We start from the raw sequence: 22424 nt of genomic DNA, 5'->3' as shown, positions 1-22424 counted from the left end.
GGATTGTTATAGGCGGAAAGTTCAAAAGCCAGAATCTGCGATGGTACGGGGGTTTTGTATATAATATGCTAATCAGTTATAATAAGAGCAAACACACAGCAGCTGAGTGGCCATGATGTCATTGATGGCTCTGGCTGGTACTCTCTCCCCCTCTTCTCTCCTCCTCCTGCTTATGTTTGCATCTGCTTCTGTGTCGTCACAGCTAGAAAGCCTGGGAGTGGCCGGGGGGAGGAGAGGAAGTGGAGAGACGAAAAAAAGAAGAAGGAGGAGAACAGGAAGATCGAGCAGCCGTGAACAAATCAGGGATTTTTCTGAATATTTCCACCTGCGATCATCCTGCAGCCCCATTGCAGGTAGACTTTGTCTTTGCAGCATCCCTCAGGAAATACTTATCTACCGGTTGCAGCTAATACAACTGATGCTATGATCTGTTTTGATTGATGTAGAAGAAGTAGCTTATTTGAGCTTGCTTTTGCAAACTCAAAAACAACAAGAGGCAGGTTGAAATAGAGTAAATACTATTTCTAGTCCATGTGGCTTTAGACTCCATTGACCAGGTTTTATTGATAACCGTTGTGCAAAAAGCAAAGGCTCTAACATGGTTTGATGGTCGCTGAATTATTCAAAGATTTTTTCGATATAAGCAAGCAGCAAGACCAAGGAGAAAGTGACGTATTCTCGGCTTTATTCTTCAAATGTGACAGCAGCAAAGAGGATGTAAATGACCTTGTTTGCTCAGCCCTGCAGAGTGGCCATTTGTAAATGGACTTGATTGAATTATGCTGGCCCGGGCTCAGCTTGAGTGAGACTGACCCCACACAGTGATGGATGTTGAATCATTGGTCTGAGAGTTTGTGAAGGAAAACAAAATGTTCACTCGGGCTGATTAAGATGACACAATATTTTCTTTGAAAAAACTAGGGTCGTACGATAAACCGGTATTAGTATAGTACCGTTAATGAATCATATTCGGTACTACACCGCCTCTAAAAAGTACCGGTCCGCCTGTAATGACTTGGTATCGGATTGATACCCAAATGTGTGGTATCATCCAAAACTAATGTAAAGTATCAAACAACAGAAGAATAAGGGATTATTACATTTTAACAGAAGTGTAGATAGAACATGTTAACAGAGAAAGTATGCAGATATCAACAGTAAATGAACAAGTAAATTAATAATTAATTTTATACCACTTGTCCTTAATAATTTTGACAAAATAATATGTAGATAAATGCATACTTGCCAACCCTCACGGATTTTCCGGGAGACTCCCGGAATTCAGCGCCTCTCCCGAAAACCTCCCGGAAGAAATCTTCTCCCGAAAATCTCCCGGAAATCAGCCGGAGCTGAATGCCACGCCCCCTCCAGCTCCATGCGGACCTGATTGGGGACAGCGGCGACAGTCTGTTTTCACATCCGCTTTCCCACGATATAAACAGCGTGCCTGCCCAATCATGTTATAACTGTAGAATGATCGAGGGCGAGTTCTTGGTTTCTTATGTGGGTTTATTGTTAGGCAGTTTCATTAACGTCCTCCCAGCGCGGTAACAACACACAACAACAGCAGTCACGTTTTCGTCTACCGTAAAGCAGTTCGTCTGCCGTAAACAGCAATGTTGTGACACTCTTAAACAGGACAATACTGTCATCTACTGGATAGCCTCCGGAACACTAAAAATCAAGTATTTATTTTATTTATATGTATAATAAAATAAATAAATAAATATATATATATATATATATATATATATATATATATATATATATACACTACCGTTCAAAAGTTTGGGGTCACATTGAAATGTCCTTATTTCTGAAGGAAAAGCACTGTACTTTTCAGTGAAGATAACTTTAAACTAGTCTTAACTTTAAAGAAATACACTCTATACATTGCTAATGTGGTAAATGACTATTCTAGCTGCAAATGTCTGGTTTTTGGTGCGATATCTACATAGGTGTATAGAGGCCCATTTCCAGCAACTATCACTCCAGTGTTCTAATGGTACAATGTGTTTGCTCATTGGCTCAGAAGGCTAATTGATGATTAGAAAACCCTTGTGCAATCATGTTCACACATCTGAAAACAGTTTAGCTCGTTACAGAAGCTACAAAACTGACCTTCCTTTGAGCAGATTGAGTTTCTGGAGCATCACATTTGTGGGGTCAATTAAACGCTCAAAATGGCCAGGAAAAGAGAACTTTCATCTGAAACTCGACAGTCTATTCTTGTTCTTAGAAATGAAGGCTATTCCACAAAATTGTTTGGGTGACCCCAAACTTTTGAACGGTAGTGTGTATATATATATATATATATATATATATATATATATATATATATATATATATATATATATATATATATATATATATATATAGCTAGAATTCACTGAAAGTCAAGTATTATATATATATATATATATATATATATATATATATATATATATATATATATATATATATATATATATATACATATATATATATATATATATATATATATATATATATATATATATATATATATATATATATATATATATATATATATATATGAAATACTCGAGTTGGTGAATTCTAGCTGTAAATATACTCCTCCCCTCTTAACCACGCCCCCCGCCCCCAACCACACCCCCGCCCACCCCCGACCACGCCCCACCCCACCCCCCACCTCCCGGAATCGGAGGTCTCAAGGTTGGCAAGTATGGATAAATGACACATTATGTTACTGTATATGTCACCAGACTAAATTAGGAGCCTTTGTTTGTTTACTTACTAATAAAAGATAAGTTGTCTAGTATGTTGACTATTTTATTTAAGGACAAACTTCCAATAATACATATATGTTTATTGTACCAGAAGTGTTTTTGTTCAAATAAAGCCAATAATGCAATTTTTTGTGGTACCCTTTATTTAGAAAACTACTGAAAAGTATCTAAATAATTTTGGTACCGGTACTAAAATATTGGTATCGGGACAACACTACAACACATGTTCCTATTACTGAATGTGATGATCACTTTATGTTTGTCAGCATGGCCGAGGGCTCTGTGTCTGCCGCCGAGGTGGCGATGTCCTTCCAGAAGTTTGCCGTCCATGGTGACACCAAGGCGGCGGGGAAGGAGATGCACGGCAAGAACTTCGCGAAGATGTGCAAGGATTGCAACATCATCGACGGAAAGAATGTCACCACCACAGACGTCGACATTGTCTTCAGCAAAGTCAAGTAATGCAGCACACAATGTTTCGCAGGTCAAATGATGCAGAATGTGGCCAACATTTTGCACAAACTATTACCGTGCATTATCTGGGGAATGAGGCTTTTGCAAATATACAGAAGTACCCGTATTTACCAGACTATAAGCGCACAGGTATAAGCCGCACCCACTAAATTTTAGAAGGAAAAAATTGTCACGTCGGGGTCGCATGTTAATGCGCGGATCGTTTTTTGCCAGGATGCAGACGGAACTCCGGAGGCAGGGTGCAGGTAGGCGAATGATTTATTCTTCATAAATCAAGCAAAATACAAAAATTCAGAAAAGCGTGCCGATTGCACGAGAAGCTAAGGAAATAGGGAAAACTTAGCATAGAATCAGGAATCAAAGAGTATACCCACGTAACTAGTTGCATAGCGCAAACAAGACAGCCAGACTGAGTGTGGCGAAAAGCAGGAATAAATAAGTGAGCGTCCCGAACACTAATCAGAGGCAGGAGAAAATAATCAGCACCCATGGCAACTGAGAAACACAAACCCATGGGTGCTGAAAACAGAACTTGGGAGTCAAACTAAAATAAAACATGATCTGGGCAACCAGATCATGACAACAATATTTTTCCGTAGATTAACCGCACCTGTCTTTAAGCCGCAGATATATACATTGTTAAATGAGTTGTTTACACAGACATATTTTTAAAATGTTTCATTACTGTCCGGCATGGCGCAACCTGAGGGTTCCTGGTTAAATCCCCACCTTCTACCAACCTCGTCACGTCCGTTGTGTCCTTGAGCAAGACACTTCACCCTTGCTCCTGATGTGTCGTGGTTAGCGCCTTGCATGGCAGCTCCCGCCATCTGTGTGTGAATGGGTGAATGTGGAAATAGTGTCAAAGCGCTTTGAGTACCTTTAAGGTAGAAAAGCGCTATACAAGTATAACCCATTTACCATCAGTGTTGGGTTAGTTACTGAAAACCAGTAACTAGTTACAGTTACTAGTTACTTTGTTTCAAAAGTAACTCAGTTACTTACACCAACAAGTAATGCGTTACTGTGAAAAGTAACTATTTAGTTACTTTTTTGTTCTTCTTTTTTTTTTTAAAAGCTCCCATTAATGCCCTTTTAGCCTTCATTTCAGTACTGTTATTGCACTGGAGAATAATACAATCTGTTGATCAACTTGACATGCATTTGCATCACTGAACTCTGCTAAGCAATGTGGTCTACATACAACACACAAAGACAAAGATATGTTTCAAAGGGCCAATTTATTTCAGGCCAGAACAAATTGACAAAACTATTTTAAATAGCTGCAACATAACATACATAAGTAACAAACAGCATAATAACAACATAGCTGTAAACCAAGGAAGTACTTTAACTTTAACTTTACATACCAAAGCCTAACCAGGCATTTTTTCTCTCAAGGAATTCTTAAATAAAATCATGTCTGAAGCCCAGAACACTCTACACATTTCCCCAGTTTTAGTTTAGAGATAAGGAAAGATTGGCCTGGCCCACTAGGATCCCTCTTTATGTTTGTGAACTTTATAGTCTATACATTTAGAGTGATGTGATAATCAAACACCCTAGAAGTCTAGAAATAAAGACCACATAAGAGAATTGACAGAGTGTGTGTACTATAATTCATAATAACATTGATTTTGATTCAATATTATGTTTTGAGCAATAATGACAGTTTGAAATAAATAAAAAAAAAACAGCTTTGTTTTATTAGTCAACATTGCAACTCTTTCTAAATAACATTTCACCTTTAAGCTTTTTTATTTCAATTTTGTTATGTTTTTGTTTATTTTAAGAATGTGCTGTGGGCCTTTAAAACATTGGCTGTGGGCCGCAAATGGCCTCCGGTGCACACTTTTGACACCCCTGCTATAGATAATACAAAATTAAATCTGATAAATCTATCGATAAAAAGCTGAGCCTGGCGACGCATGCGCGTTAACAACTCTCTCGCTCTCTCTGTCTCCGCCCCTCCCTCACAAATTCTTTTGCGGAGAACGTGCAAACTCCACACAGAAAGATCCCAAGCCCAGGATCAAACCCAGGACCTTCGTATTGTGAGGCACACATACTAACCCCTGTTCCACTGTGCTGCCCGTTTATTTACTGTACATATCTTAATTGTTTCCAAACGGTGTCTGGAACACGGCAGTAAAACAGCTGTTCAAACAAAACAAACGTCAACAAGCTAACTTGCCAACCAGCTAAACTGACTAAACAACTCAACAGTTTTTGGAGAATATACTGAGGAATTTATCGAACTGAAACCATTTAAAAAGAATGCCATTGTAAGTTAATACTAACAGACACTCGTAAGCGTTTTAGCACATTAGCTCATGCTAACAACGTTAGCTAAATTACATCACCATAACACGTACAAATATGCATGAAAACACTCATACAGACATCTCACATGGGACAGTTTAGTAAGTAAGAATTGTTTTAGTTATATTATAAAACTTATAAACGTTGCTTGGAGTGATGAATGAAGAATGTATATGAGTAGAAACACTGTGGACAATTAGAAGACGGAGCGGCACTTGTACTTCCGGTTCAAAGCTTTCAACAGCAGTAAACACTATATAGGGTTGCAATTTATCTTAATGAATCATAAATGTATTACGATAATGTAACAGTTACTTTGACCTATTTTGTATAATTGGAAATATTCACCTGTGAGCACCATACACAAAATCAATCACGATATCATATTAGAAAAATCATTTTGTTAATCGTCATCAGGGGTGTGGTTCTGAACTGGTCAAAAAGTTACAAACAGTGGGCAATATGTGTGCAAAGGAGACCACACATCACCGTGCCTAGATATATCTTGTGGTCTTCCCTCGGGGTCAGTTCTGGGTCCAAAACTGTTTAACCTTTATACAAACATCTTTAAGATCACAAAATACCTTTTTTGCAGAGGATACTACTGCATTCAGCTCGTGGGAATACACAGGAAGTAATGAAAACTAAATGGATAGTTCAATAAAAAAAGATTGTATTTTAATTTAAGTAAAACCAAAATAATGTTACTCAAATAACATAAATAGATACCCAAACACAAATTAGAGATGGGATTTATGGCTCTTTGAAGGGAGCCATTACTTTCAGAGAGCTATTCAAAAGACTGGTTTATTTTTTATTTTGTTTTTTTCTAAACAGTTTCTTTAAATCAAGGATATAATCACTTGTAGCAGTTATGATACAATATGTGGATCAGAATGATGTACATTTAAACAAGTATTACTTTATTCTTTGGAATCATTGTTTCATATTTGCTATAATTTAATTTATTGTTTTCCATTGTAAATGTGCTACCATATCCTTATGCTTTGACAGCGACATTACTACCGTATTTTTCGGACTATAAGTCACAGTTTTTTTCATAGTTTTGGGTGCGACTTATACTCAGGAGCGACTTATGTGTGAAATTATTAACACATTACCGTAAAATATCAAATAATATTATTTAACTCATTCACGTAAGAGACTAGACGTATAACATTTCATCGAATTTAGCGATTATGAGTGACAGATTGTTTGGTAAACGTATAGCATGTTCTATATGTTATAGTTATTTGAATGACTCTTACCATAATATGTTAGGTTAACATACCAGGCACGTTCTCAGTTGGTTATTTATGCGTCGTATAACGTACACTTATTCAGCCTGTTGTTCACTATTATTTATTTATTTTAAATTGCCTTTCAAATGTCTATTCTTAGTGTTGGGTTCTATCAAATACATTTCCCCAAAAAATGTGACTTATACTCCAGTGCGACTTATATATGTTTTATTCCTTCTTTATTATGCATTTTCGGCCAGTGCGACTTATACTCTGGAGCGACTTATACTCCGAAAAATACGGTATTTACAATGTTGCCTTAACCAAAAAACCTGTATCGCAAGAGCATTTTAAGAATACCAAAACAAACAAAAAAAATACTGATGAACTAAGGATAACATGTATATTTGTACATAAAAAGTATAAATACAACCAGGAAAAAAAATGGGAGATACTGCGGTGAAAATGAGAATACAAAAGTGTTCTACCCTACCTGGTGTGTGTTCGCTTGGACTACTTCAGAACAATGAACCAAAGAGAAAAAGCAAAAATTAAATAAAGTAAAAATAATGAAAAAAGTGAAACCAAATAATGCTGTTTTCCTTTGACTCTGACTCCTTTGTTACAGCCACTATCAACAGCAGAGATTATACAGTACATTTGCATATGGAATGTTTTTGCTTTTCTCACCTGGAGTAGCGAGCTGGCAGAGGGCGCTGGGAGCACGACAAGATGAGGGGATATGCATTTTAGAGAACACAAGTTGCAAAAAGGAAAGATGACATGCCATTCATCATAAGTCGGCCTGGTTCTATCAGTTACTTTTCCCCACCCAAACAAGACATTAGCAAGAGCATACATGATTTGTTTCTGTTTGGCTCTTTTTTACAGCCACTATCAACAACATAAATTACACATTTGCATATGGAATGTGCTTTTCTCACCTGGAGTAGGTAGCTGGAAGAGCGTTCTGGGGATACCGGACGATGAAGTGGCTGAAGGGATACGCATTAAATATAATAAATGTTACAAAAATATACAGAGTGGAACAACTCAATCACATAAGACGACAGTTATTGTCAGCACTATCAAAAAACAAAGACTAAAACAAACTACAACCAACGCTAGCAATGATTATACTGGTGAAAATAGGTAGAACATGCTTAGCAGCCTAATGTACGCCCAAAACTAAAGAGGAGACAGTTTACCAAGGTATGCCTATAGGCTACTTTTTCAAACGTTTCAGATTGCCACATAACTTGGTACATGTAGTCCACAATATGCAAACACGAATGAGGAATTATTTTATCATGTGATTTGGCTGTCTCCATACGTTTCACATTGCCATGACAGCCGTGCTAATGTTGGAACTCATTTCCTCAGCGTATCAGCATATTGAGAATGTAGCTTACCACCACCAGGTGTGAATGAATGATGGGTTTTTAACATGTAAAGCGACTTTGGGTACTTAGAAAAGCGCTATATAAATCCCAGGTATTATTATTATTAAATAGGCACTGACACTACCCAAATCCACATAGGTTTTATTTGACGAAAATATATTTCGCCCTATCAGTTCAATTACACATCGACATACAGGTTAACGGGCATATATTTACCCCGTTAGCCTATATGTCGATGTGTATGCTCCCTTTGACCGGGCTAGCATGCTAAGCATTCGTTGCATGAACATACTAGCTTTGTTAGGCAGGATTATAGACTGTATTGGACAATATATTTTACATACAAAATGTCCATTTCCATTTGTTACAAATAATAACAAAACGTAAATGCCTTACTTACCAATCAAGAAGGAAATTAGCAAGTTTGGCGTCAGATTAAAAAATCTTCTCCGCCTTCAATCGTCTCCATCTTTCAAAGGCATCCCCAATACAAATCCTCGTTTTGTCATGAATAAGTTGAGAATCGTAACAAGGCCTTTTAGATTTACTAACATGTTTGGTAACTTTACCAGTGGCAGTAGCTAGACTAAGATGGCGGTGCGTAACTGGCAACCTGGATGTGAGACACTCACAGACATTTTAATTAGTCAAACGGTGGAGGGCATCGAAATGAAAACAATAACAAGATTTCGGGGCTGTAAATCTAATTTTGAAAGGAACATATCCCGGCTGAACTACTGTTATCAGTTATAGAGGTATTCAAAAATAACATGATTTACTTCGCAGCTGAGTGTGAAGCGACTGGGATGGGAATCAGCACCTCCAAGTCCGAGTCCATGGTTCTCGCCCGGGAAAGGGTGGAGTGCCATCTCCGGGTTGGGGAGGAGATCTTGCCACAAGTGGAGGAGTTCAAGTACCTCAGAGTCTTGTTCACGAGTGAGGGACGAGTGGATTGTGAGATCGACAGGCGGATCGGTGCGGCGTCTTCAGTAATGCGGACGCTGTATCGATCCGTTGTGGTGAAGAAGGAGCTGAGCCCGAAGGCAAAGCTCTCAATTTACCGGTCGAGCTACGTTCCCATTCTCACCTATGGTCATGAGCTTTGGGTCATGACCGAAAGGACAAGATCACGGGTGCAAGCGGCCAAAATGAGTTTCCTCCGCTGGGTGGCGGGGCTCTCCCTTAGAGATAGGGTGAGAAGCTCTGTCATCCGGGGGGAGCTCAAAGTAAAGCCGCTGCTCCTCCACATCGAGAGGAGCCAGATGAGGTGGTTCGGGCATCTGGTCAGGATGCCACCCGAACGCCTCCCTAGGGAGGTGTTTCGGGCAGGTCCGACCGGTAGGAGGCCACGGGGAAGACCCAGGACACGTTGGGAAGACTATGTCTCCCGGCTGGCCTGGGAACGCCTCGGGAGCTGGACGAAGTGGCTGGGGAGAGGGAAGTCTGGGCTTTCCTGCTTAGGCTGCTGCCCCCGCGACCCGACCTCGGATAAGCGGAAGAAGATGGATGGATGGATGGATGATTTATGAATGCCTTTTGACATATCAGGGCCATTAAATGATGACACAAACACAGAATATAGCCTGGCCAAATAGATCATAACAATAAAGCGGAACAAAAAAAAATCAATTGAATGAAGCAAAATAAGTAGCGATATCGGGAAATAATTATAAAAGTAAACTTGGCTCACTAACTGGACTCCAGCAAAGATCAGTTAGGTTTGATAAGCATGAAGAAGAACTATTGAAGCCCAGTGACTGATACCACTATCAGTCAGTGCGACCAGACAAGCTCTGCTTCTTCCCCCCCTTAAAGACATTCAACAATTTGAGCACACGTGTGATTGTTTGTTTGTGCATTTACATTTTGAAGCTGATCCAAATAAATGGAATTGAATACCCGCAACATTGTATGTTTCCCCAGGTCTAAATCAGCTCGCGTAATCACATTAGAGCAGTTCAACTTGGCCCTGACTGAGCTGGCCCCCAAGCGTTTTAAAGGAACCAGCAAGGAGGAGGCGCTGCAGCTAATTTACGGCCTGATTGCTGGCAAGGAGCCTGCCAATGCCGGAATCACTGTGAGTACATTAATTGTCATTGCTTCGACCGCACTCATGCATCCTTCACACAGCTGAATAATCCTCTAACACTAATATATAATGCAGTGAGTGCAGCTGCAAACCACAACAATAAACATATTGAACGAGTATCTATTTGACAATGTCATTCAAAGTCAGCATCATTATGTTTGCCAAGGGAACATTTTTGATGCAGTGCTTGCATAGAATGACATTACCGTATTCTTTGGGCTATAGATCGTATCAGTATTCAAGCCGCACCTACGAAATTTTAGAATAAATAAATATTTCTACATATATTAGCCGCACAAGACTATAAGCCGAAGATATATACCGGTTTCAAATATTCTTTAAATGTATATTTACATACCTAATCGTTTCCGAACAGTGCAGTAAAATGGCTGATCAAACAAAACAGAAGTCATTGTCACGGACCCACTAGCTGCGGAAGCTGGCTCCACATCAGCTAAACAGACTCAATGAATCCGCAGTGACGTTTTGGTGCATTTTCGAAACTGAAACAATACAAAAATAATGCCATTGTAAGTTAATAATACTGACACAGATACTTGTAAACATGTTAGCATGCAAACACTCCCACAGACGTCACATGGTAATGATTTAGTCAATCAATCAACGTTTACTTATATAGCCCTTAAACACGAATGTCTCAAAGGGCTGCACAAGCTACAACGACATCCGAGGCTCAGATCCCACATCAGGGCAAGAAAAAACTCAACCTAATGGGCACATAGAGAAACCTCGGAGGAGTAAATATGAATTATTTAAGAGTTGGTAAAACTTACAAACGTTGCTTGGAGTGATGAATGAAGAATCATTTCACGCAAAAACACTGTGGACGGTTATACACTATATTGGCAAACGTATTTGGCCACCCATCCAAATGATCAGAATCCGGTGTCCTAATCACTTGGCCCGGCCACATGTGTATAAAATCAAGCACTTAGGCATGGAGACTGTTTCTACAAACATTTGTGAAAGAATGGGCCGCTCTCAGGAGCTCAGTGATTTCCAGCGTGGAACTGTCATAGGATGCCACCTGTGCAACAAATCCAGTCGTGAAATTTCCCCGCACCTAAATATTCCAAAGTCAACTGTCAGCTTTACTATAAGAAAATGTAAGAGTTTGGGAACAACAGCAACTCAGGCACCAAGTGGTAGGCCACGTAAAGTGACAGAGAGGGGTCAGCGGATGCTGAAGCGCATAGTGCAAAGAGGTCGCCCACTTTCTGCACAGTCAGTTGCTACAGAGCTCCAAACTTCATGGGACCTTCCAATTAGCCCACGTACAGTACGCAGAGAGCTTCATGGAATGGGTTTCCGTGGCCGAGCAGCTGCATCCAACCCATGCATCACCAAGTCCAATGCAAAGCGTGGGATGCAGTGGTGTAAAGCACGTCGCCACTGGACTCTAGAGCAGTGGTGACGACTTCTCTGGCGTGATGAATCACGCTTTTTCGGACGGCGTGGCGAAGTTGGGAGAGTGGCCGTGCCAGCAATCTGAGGGTTACTGGCTCAATCCCCACCTTCTACCATCCTAGTCACGTCCGTTGTGTCCTTGAGCAAGACACTTCACCCTTGCTCCTGATGGGCCTGGTTAGCGCCGTGCATGGCAGCTCCCGCCATCAGTGTGTGGATGTGTGAATGTGTGTGTGTGAATGGGTGAATGTGGAAAATAGTGTCAAAGCGCTTTGAGTTCCTTAAAAAGGTAGAAAAGCGCTATACAAGTACGACCCATTTACCATTTTTCATCTGGCAATCTGATGGACAAGTCTGGGTTTGGAGGTTGCCAGGAGAACGGTACATTTCGGACTGCATTGTGCCGAGTGTGAAATTTGGTGGAGGAGGAATTGTGGTGTGGGGTTGTTTTTCAGGAGTTGGGCTTGGCCCCTTAGTTCCAGTGAAAGGAACTTTTAAAGCTCCAGGATACCAAAACATTTTGGACAATTCCATGCTCCCAACCTTGTGGGAACAGTTTGGAGCGTGCCCCTTCCTCTTCCAACATGACTGTTGACAAAGCATGACAAAGCAAGGTCCATAAAGACATGGAGGACAGAGTCTGGTGTGGATGAACTTGACTGGCCTGCGCAGAGTCCTGACCTGAACCCGATAGAACACATTTGGGATGAATTAGAACGGAGACTGAGAGCCAGGCCTTCTCCACCAACATCAGTGTGTGACCTCACCAATGCACTTTTGGAAGAATGGTGGAACATTCCTATAAACACACTCCGCAACCTTGTGGACAGCCGAGTTGAAGCTGTAATAGCTGCAAAAGGTGGACCGACATCATATTGAACCCTATGGGTTAGGAATGGGATGGCACTTCCAGTTCATATGTGAGTCAAGGCAGGTGGCCAAATAGTGTTGAGAATATAGTGCACTTCTGGTTCAAGGCACCAAACATGTACATTACATGAAGTACATTTTCAGCCTGCAGCACCTGCAGTGAGTGAACTCATCCAAAAGATGGCGCTGTAGCACAGAAAAAAACACCTTTTCAGTGTTGTATGAAAACTATTTGAATACAAAACACTATGGCAGTGAGCGAAGAAAATAAGAAGCGGCTTATAGTCCAGAAAATACGGTATACTGTGCAGGTTGTCACAATGTATTTTGTCATTTAGCAAGTCTCACTTACAAAGGCAAAGATGAAATGAGCAAACATTATTGTGTGTGTGTTTGGTTAGAGAGCGGCAAAGGTGGCGGCTGTGGACAGACTGACCGACACCACCAAGTACACGGGAACACACAAGGAGAGATTCGATGACTCGGGGAAAGGGAAGGGAAAGGTCGGCCGTCAGGACACTCCTGACACTAGCGGCTATGTCGCAGCTTACAAGGGCAGCGGCACTTATGAAGAAAAGGTGAAGGATTCACAATCCTGAAGATTTACAGAACGATATCAAAATAATGTGACTTTGGTCTCACTATATTTTAGAATGACATATGCATCTCTTGCATTAGTGAACAGAGAAAATGCGCTTTGCTTTGTGCCTTATTATAGGAATGTTTAAAAGCATATTGTTCCTACTTACCCTGTGATTTAGTTTTTACAATGAAGGAAATAAATGCATAAAAATAGTGTATCAAAACTTAAAAGGTGTCTTGGAAATTGTACTTGAATCCAAACAAATTTTAAATATTTAAATGATTTGAGGACTAAAAAATATATATATATACAGTATATATATATATATATATATATATATATATATATATATATATATATATATATATATATATATATATATATATATATATACCCCCTAGAGCAGGGGTCGGCAAAGAGCCATGTTGGACCAAAAATACAAAAAAAATAGTCAAATATACAATATACCGTTACTCTTATAATGAAGGCAACACATGATGTGTAAGTGCCTATATTTGCTATAATTGCCTACTATCAAAATGACTGTGTGTCGCAGGCTGACGCAAATCTTCGTTGACAGAAATGTTGAAATGTAACATTTATTCTACACATTTTTATAACATTGGAAAACATTAGTAAAACGGAGGCTTCTCAGAGGGTGAGATAACTCCTGGAAATTACTGGCTTTTAATGGCCAAAAGTATAGATGTGTGTGTCCATGTGGATTTATTACAATCTTTGCAAGCTGAGTAGCGTTTGCTGTGGTCTGGAACAACATGGCACACAAACAACTATTAGGAATGCAGCCAATATTACATACAGATAATGTGTCATGAGACATGCAAATATAAAATAAACACACAGAGGACATAAGTAAAGGAAATGAAATGAACTCAAATATACCTACACACTAGGCATAATGATGCAATATGTACATGCAGTTAGCCTAAATAGCATGTTAGCATCGATGCCTGATAAGCAGTCCAACAAGTCAATAACATCAACAAAGCTTACTTTGAGCATTCACACACAGTATCAAATGTTGGTGGACAAAATAAGACAAAGATCTGAATGGCATAATACATGTCTTTCTGTGGCAGCGTCTGAGAAAGTTGTATGTGTAAACAAACTACGGTGAGTTCAAGAAACCGCCAAAATTAGTAGGACACGCCAAATAGTCTCATCAGTAAAGTATGTTTGATTAAAAACAGTGGGATTTCTAACAATTAGGAAGGTTTGTGTCATGTTTGTCTTCCTATTGAAACCACATTAAAACAAAAAATATATTTTTTCCCTCATCTTTTTCCATTTTTATACATGTCTATGGATGTTCTCGATCAGTCATCCAAGTCATTGTAATCTCAGGGCATTCAATCGATGGCAACTGGACTGTTTGGTTTGTCTTAGAAGATGTTTCACCTCTGATCCGAGTAGGCTTCATCAGTTCATGCTTAGATTGGTAAGATCTAGTCTTAGGCTTAGCTGGTCAGATCTAGTCTTAGACTTAGATTGGTCAGATCTAGTCTTAGATTTAGATTGGTCACATCTAGTCTTAGACTTATATTGGTCACATCTAGTCTTAGACTTAGATTGGTCACATCTAGTCTTAGACTTAGATAGGTCACATCTAGTCTTAGACTTAGATTGGTCAGATCTAGTCTTAGACTTAGATTGGTAAGATATAGTCTTAGACTTAGATTGGTCACATCTAGTCTTAGACTTAGATTGGTCAGTTCTAGTCTTAGACGTAGATTGGTAAGATATAGTCTTAGACTTAGATTGGTCACATCTAGTCTAGCGGCTGGTGCCAATACCTCCTCAGTATGCTTCATCGTACATTTTTGAAAAAGCTCCAGAGATATAGCGGCGCTAAAGAGCGCATGCGGCTCTCGAGCTGCGGTTGCCGACCCCCGCCCTAGGGGCTGTGAGCAGTATAGGAAATGACATCAGCGCAATCTGATTGGACACGTAAGTGCTTTGAATCAACTCTAATAGCGTCACTTTTTTTTTAATCGACCTACGATCTTAAACTTTAAACTTCATACGGGAGGAAGTAACAAGCAAAAGTATCTCAAAATAAACTCAAACTTTATCTTGTTCAACTTCAAATGTAAAATAAACAATTTTGAGCTACTCAAAAAGTGCATTGTCCCATCTCAGGCACCTTTATTTTGTTGTTGACAGGGTTTCTAAACTGAAAAAGACTAATTGGAGTAGCTAGGCTGAAATATAACAGAAGTAGGTTTGCACCATAAAATGAGAAAATACAAGGAATATAGCCACAGGGCATTTATGCTAATAACACGTTGATACTAAGCATATTACAGTGATTCAACTTAATATTGAATTGTGAAATTGAATAAATAAAAATAAGATTTTAAGGTAACATGACTGTGCTGAGATTTTGCAGTCAATACAGAATATGCAGAAACATTATTGAGTGAACTTACATATACATGCAGAGGATCTAAATCATGCAACTTCCTGTGGCTTATGATGTTTACCAAATATTATTTGTAATATTTTTCAGAGGGGATAAAGATGACAGGATTGAGTAAAAACTAGGGACATCATTTAAGTGTAGATTAAATTGTTTCTAATTTTATTTGTATTTTTTTTAAAGAAAATAAAAGGACATTTGGTGAGGGATTTAAATTATATTCTATAATAAAGTAAACTTTTGGAAACGTAGACAAGCAAAACATGCCTATTTGTCCAGCATTTAAGGTAATTTTAAATCATAATTTGAATTGTAGTAATTAAATATGCAATCAGATAAACGTGCAGGGCACTTTGCTTCATGAAAAAATGTTTAATAAATAATATGATGATTATACATTTTACGTGGAAGTGCTTTAAAAAAAAAAATCAATCATAAAGTAATAAAATAAAAAAATATTCGAAAAAAAGCAATCGGATACAGACATATCAGAGAGCAACCAAAACGTTTGATAGGTGGGGGTTTGGCAAGAGTTTGAGTTTATTTGGAACATGCAAGCATACAACATGATATATCATACTTTCCAGTTCCTCTATTCAACATGTTCGAAAAGGAGTAGGAAGAAGCAGCGTTGATTTAATCCTACCCGTTTTCTTTTACATAACAGTTGCTAAAACTTTTGTCCACTTCCTGTTCTCAATTTATTCACAATATACTGCATAAGTAATCACAATAAAAATAGATCAATAATACTCGGTGAAGTGAGTCACATTTCATTTAGTGAGATGAGTAAGTATATTTTGAAAATGAATGGATGGATGAAATAAATTGAGAATGTTTATCATGGTTCTTCTTCTTTGTACTTTGTAATCACTTTAAGTTTGAAGAGTTTCTTGAAGTGGATCATATTAGTTTATTGTTTGATTGCTTTGCTTAATCCGTTCCATACTTTAATTCCACATACTGATATACTGAAGGTCTTAAGTATTGTACGTGCATACAAATGTTTTAAATTACATTTTTCTCTAAGATTATATTTCTCCTCTTTTTTTTGAGAATAATTGTTGTACATTCTTGGGTAGCAGGTTATAGTTTGCTGTGTGTATAATTTTAGCTGTTTGCAAGTTCACTATGTCGTGGAATTTCAGTATTTTTATTAAATAAATAAGGGGTTTGTATGTTCTCTATATCCAACATTATGTATTATTAAGAGTCTTGGAGGTAATGGTCTAGTTTATTTTATTGTGCATATTTTAATTTTGTGGGGATGCAAATGGCAACAATTTGGTGGAATGTCCCTAATAATAATTGTAATACAAAAAAATAAAAATTACCCCATCAGTTTAATACTTAACTCATCATTTCCTCAATAAAAGTCAGCCAGCTGATGTTTCTTCAGAGAAATGACCAAGTTAGAACTGAACACCTTTAAGGAAAAAGGTCAAAATGTGAGCGTGCATGCATGCTTCCTCCTTGGATGGCAATGATGATCTTCATAAAGGTCACGGAACAAAGCTTAACGCATGATGCGTAGACGTACAGTGGGTCCTCCCACTACCACCCACTATAGCCTGAGCTGATAAACATCGCCTTAGTTTTGTGTGGGCTCTGGAGTCAGATTACATAAGACCGAGTGTATTTTCTCTGCATTGTCACACTTAAACCATGAGTAGCTTTGCAGCCACCCTACATCTGCAGTAGTATTATGTCATATTTTTAATATGGATGTATAGCATGTAGTATGTTACTGTGTGTGACCTAATACTCATCCCCTCCACGGGGAAACACACCACAGTGGGAATGCTTGGATGTTCTAACTGTATTTCAATAAAGTGTAGTATTTTAATCTGGTTTCATATTCATCTTTATGTGTTGGAGTAATACCAAAGTTACCTGCATTTCAATGTTTATTACTTGCATCACTTATTTTTACTGCTTTACACATTGTAGTCCTACGCTGAAGTCAATAAATTCCTTCTTTGTCTCTATCCTTTTGTCGTGGGGCAGACTGGCCCATACATACACATGCATGTTGCTATTTCTAATAAAAATAAGTGTATAGTTCGAACTTATATCCGTCAGTACACTGCAAAAACTGAAATCTAAGTAAGAAAATATCTCAAATAAGGGTGATATTTGCTTATTTTCTGTCTGATAAGATACTTCATCTCTCTAAGCAGATTTCATGTTAGAGTGTTTTACTTGATTTAAGGGTTTTGGTCCTAAATGATCTCAGTGAGCTATTACAGCTTGTTGCTGAGATTTTATGACCTATATTGAGTAAAACATGCTTGAAACTAGAATATCAACTGTTGCAAAGCCGTGTCATCAACACTCACAAGTATAAAACTACTTTTTTTAAGTAATAATTTCTTACTTCAAGCATGAAAAAAAATCATGATGCCGAGCGCATATCATTTTGTCAAGATAATGGCACTAGCCTTTACTTAATTTAAGACTATTTTTCACCATATTGAGCTAAAAGGTCTCTTTTTTTCCTACCAAGAAAAGTGCACTTGTTATTAGTGAGAATATACTTATTTTAAGGTATTTTTGGGTTCATTGAGGTTAGCTAATTTTACTTGTTTTGGAAAGTCTTGACAAGCCAAATTTTCTTGTTCTATTAGCAGATAATTTTGCTTAGTTCAAGTAAAATACCCCTCATTTTTGTATTTTTTTTTTCTTGTTTTTGAACACTGACTTTTTGCAGTGTAGACTCGCTATGGAAGCGCTAAAAACATGGCTGACGGGGAGAAGACACTGTAGAAGTGGAGCCTAGGTGAAGTGAATTATATTTATATAGCACTTTTCTCTAGAGAATCTACACACTTTACATAGTAAAGCCCATTATCTACATCTTTAAGCGGCATTTAAACCAGTGTGACTGGTGCTGGGAGCAGGTGGGTAAAGTGTCTTGCCCAAGGACACAATGGCAGTGACGAGGATGGTGGAAGCGGGGATCGCACTCTGAACCCTCAAGTTGCTGGCACAGCCACTCTACCAACCAGGTAAATAAGACCTCCCACAAAGGGGCGCATCATTAAGAGACTTAGAATTAGACAAACTTTGTTGATCCACAAGGGAAATTGTTCCACATAGTAGCTCAGTTTCAAAGGATAGAAAGGGTAAGGATGGAAAGGATAATGCAGGTATTAAGTAGACTAAAAAATTCCTATAGTAGCAATATTAAATTCTAAGTTAATGATTATTAAAAAAAAAAAAAGTTTCTCAGTTCGAACATTAAATATCTTGTCTTTGCAGTCTATTCAATTGAATATAAGTTGAAAAGGATTTGCAAATCATTGTATTCTGTTGTTATTTACCATTTAAAACAACGTGCCAACTTCATTGGTTTTGGGTTTTGTATGTGAAGCTTTATATAACATTTTAATAAACATATACAATGAAGTTCAGTTACTGTGATTTGATGAACAATAAGTGTTAAGCCAGTCCCTCCAGGGTTTTGTTGGGTTTTGTGTGTGATTGTGGAGGACTAAATCAATCAATAAATCAATGTTTATTTATATAGCCCTAAATCACAAGTGTCTCAAAGACATCCTCGGTTCAGATCCCACATCAGGGCAAGGAGAAACTCAACCCAATGGGACAATGAGAAACCTTGGAGAGGACCGCAGATGTGATAGAGTGATTGGAGCACATACTTGTTGGTCACAAAAAACATTCATGAAGTTTGGTTCTTTTATGAATTTATTATGGGTCTACTGAAAATGTGAGCAAATCTGCTGGGTCAAAAGTATACATACAGCAATGTTAATATTTGCTTACATGTCCCTTGGCAAGTTTCACTGCAATAAGGTGCTTTTGGTAGCCATCCACAAGCTTCTGGCAAACTGCTGGTTGAATTTTTGACCACTCCTCTTGACAAAATTGGTGCAGTTCATCTACATGTGTTGGTTTTCTGACATGGACTTGTTTCTTCAGCATTGTCCACACGTTTAAGTCAGGACTTTGGGAAGGCCATTCTGAAATCTTAATTCTAGCCTGATTTGGCCATTCCTTTACCACTTTTGACGCGTGTTTGGGGTCATTATCCCGTGGGAACACTTAATTTAGGTTGTCCTCAAGATTTTGGAGGTAATCCTCCTTTTTCATTGTCCCATTTACACTCTGTAAAGCACCAGTTCCATTGGCAGCAAAACATGCCCAGAGCATAATACTACCACCACCATGCTTGACGGTAGGAATTGGTGTTCCTGGGATTAAAGACCTCACCTTTTCTCCTCCAAACATATTGCTGGGTATTGTGGCCAAACAGCTCAATTTTTGTTTCATCTGACCACAGAACTTTCCTCCAGAAGGTCTAATCTTTGTCCATGTGATGTCAGGTTTTATAATACTTTGCCAAGTATTTTTTTTTTTTTTTTCAATGAATGAAACTGCTGTTCTAAATGTGTCCACTGGATGTCACAATAGCAATTATGTTAGGACTAGCAAGAGGTACAAAGTAAAGCTTGGTCGCGGCTCCTCTCCAACGACCCAATTGAAACTAAAAACCTGCCGTTTCACGTCTTCTGCTTCGAACACATCGTTATTTGGCACCCTTACTCCCCCATAATGTCTATGTCAACATTTTTAAAACGTAAACCTTTTGAAAAGTTTTTACCTCCGTTTCTTACGGTTTGTTGAGTTAGCACTGGATTGATACGTGGACATGACAAAGGAGGTGTTTGATACTTCGAAGAGTTTACATGTTGTGTTTTTTTGTTCAATCCCAGAAAGACTGTGATTTAAAGTTTAATCCTGGCTTTTTAGATACACTGAGACGAAGTCTAAGCGCATCACATTCTTCATTGTGTTTTTTCGAAACTGCACCAATTTCCTCAGAATTTTCAACCAACTTGAAGTGTTTGTGAGGAGGATTATTTGTGATTTGTACGTTTTCATAATGTGTTTGTTTTTATTTTTGGCCAATGTAAAACAAAGTAAACAACATGGAGTTGTCTTTATTTTTTAATACATGTATGTTAAGTAAGTGGCCTACGTCAGAAATCGGTATGGGCCAGGGTTCTAGAACCCTGGAAGAGGGGAATGTAGTAGAATTTCTGACCTTTGAACTATAATTCGTGTCTATTAAGAATGTCTGCTCATTTAATTTCTCTTCTATTCTATACCATTGAATAGACCAGATGTAGGACAAAGTTGAATATGGAGTCGCTCTGACCATTCTACAAAATGTTTTGATTGTCTAACCATGACTAAGGGATTCAAGGATGGTGCAAAACAAACAGGTCGAAAACAACGGGACCTTGACGCATGAGGGAAACAGATAAAATGACCAGGAGACCAGGACTCTGGGAGATTGCTTGATTCGTGTGTCTTCCGGAGGGCGTTTGTTTGTCTGCAGGGACAGCTCAATCCGACTTGCACTTTTGACTCTGGGTAAATACATTGTTTGTACTAAATTCACTTTTGTTGCTGTTTAAGCTTCGGACAATCCACTACATTATCATGCCATGATTTTCCATTCCGGCCCACCTGGGAATATATTTTCCTCCATGGGTCCCCTGAGCTAAAATGAGTTTGACACCCCTGGTTTAAATTATTACAGTGTAACCGGAAAGTATTCAGTGTACTTCACTTATTCCACATTTTGTTATGTTACAGCCTTGTTACAAAATGTAGTACATGTATTTTTGTTGTCAAAATTGTACACACGATACCCCATAATGACAATGTGAAAAGTTGTTTTCTAAATGTTTTGCAAAATTATAAAAAAAAGTTTAAAAACTAAGTACTCACAGCCCTTGCTCAATACTTTGTTGTAAGTAAAGACATTGAGCAAAGGCTGTGAATACTTATGTACATGTAATTTGATACATTTTAACATTTTTAATACATTTGCAAAAAAAACTAAACTGTTTCACGTTGTCATTATGGGAGAATTTTTGACGACAAAAAATTATGTATTCCTTTTTGGAATAAGGCTGTAAAAAATGTGGAAAAAGTGGAGCTTTGTATATACTTTCCTGGATGCACTGTAAATGTATTTACCAACTACTTAATATGGCTCAAGATATTTTCCACTTTGTGCCTTATGGCAGCAAACAGTTCCAGCCAAGCTTGTAAATTGTTTCTCATTCCAAAGAAAGTCAATCATTATTTGGATGAGATTAGTTGTAAAAAGCACATTTGTTCAGCATGCGGAGAGTGACACTTTATATTGTTATTGAGAATCTTAACAGTGGAGGACTGCCAAAAATTTGAAAAGTGAAATGAAGGACGAGCTGTGCATGCTGTTATGAAGTACAGGCGGGATCATCCTTCAAAAGATTTGACAGTTTAAACATAGACCGTCTGGAGCTCCTCATACTGGCTCAGCTTTATGCATTATGGAAGGATTTATTATTCATAACGAAAAGTAATAGTGATGATTTTACCTCGTCTTTTAACAATGGGACTATACTGAGTGACGGTGACCGTGGCGACCGTCGGAATTTCTAATGGAACATGCAGTACAGTTATGGCCAAAGGCAAATCAATGTCAATAACAATGTGGACGTCCACATTATGTGCAGTGTGCTCCAGTACCAGCTCGAGGTTATATGTCAATGGAGCTCAATATGCGATACAATGTGTCAAGCAGGCAGAGTGGAGGATTTTTCTAGAAATATTGCATTGCAATGTTCAGAGTGAACATCAGTGATAGTGTAGTGGTTCACTCCCACCTGAGCTGCGGGTTTTGTTGCCACTCATTGACAAAAACATGACAAAATAGAGACAAAATAGGTTGACAGATTGTCAAAAATCCTCGTTAGGACTTGTGTACCTTGTAGTACTTTCAATTA

At 38.4% G+C, this 22424-nt stretch overlaps 1 protein-coding gene across 1 annotated transcript; it reads left to right on the top strand.

The window, feature by feature from the left end:
• Positions 1–223: 223 nt before the first annotated feature.
• On the top strand, positions 224–13453 carry tppp2 (tubulin polymerization-promoting protein family member 2). Its single transcript, XM_062032436.1, has 4 exons — positions 224–353; positions 3035–3226; positions 10132–10285; positions 12997–13453. The coding sequence occupies exons 2-4, from the start codon at positions 3036–3038 to the stop codon at positions 13192–13194; spliced, it is 543 nt and encodes a 180-aa protein (XP_061888420.1). The 5' UTR covers positions 224–353; position 3035; the 3' UTR covers positions 13195–13453.
• The last annotated feature ends 8971 nt before the right edge of the window (positions 13454–22424 follow it).

Source organism: Entelurus aequoreus, linkage group LG22 (genome assembly GCF_033978785.1).
Source record: "Entelurus aequoreus isolate RoL-2023_Sb linkage group LG22, RoL_Eaeq_v1.1, whole genome shotgun sequence".
Lineage (NCBI taxonomy): Eukaryota > Metazoa > Chordata > Actinopteri > Syngnathiformes > Syngnathidae > Entelurus > Entelurus aequoreus.
Note: the sequence above shows the minus strand (reverse complement) of the source record. Positions and strands in the feature narration are given on the sequence as shown.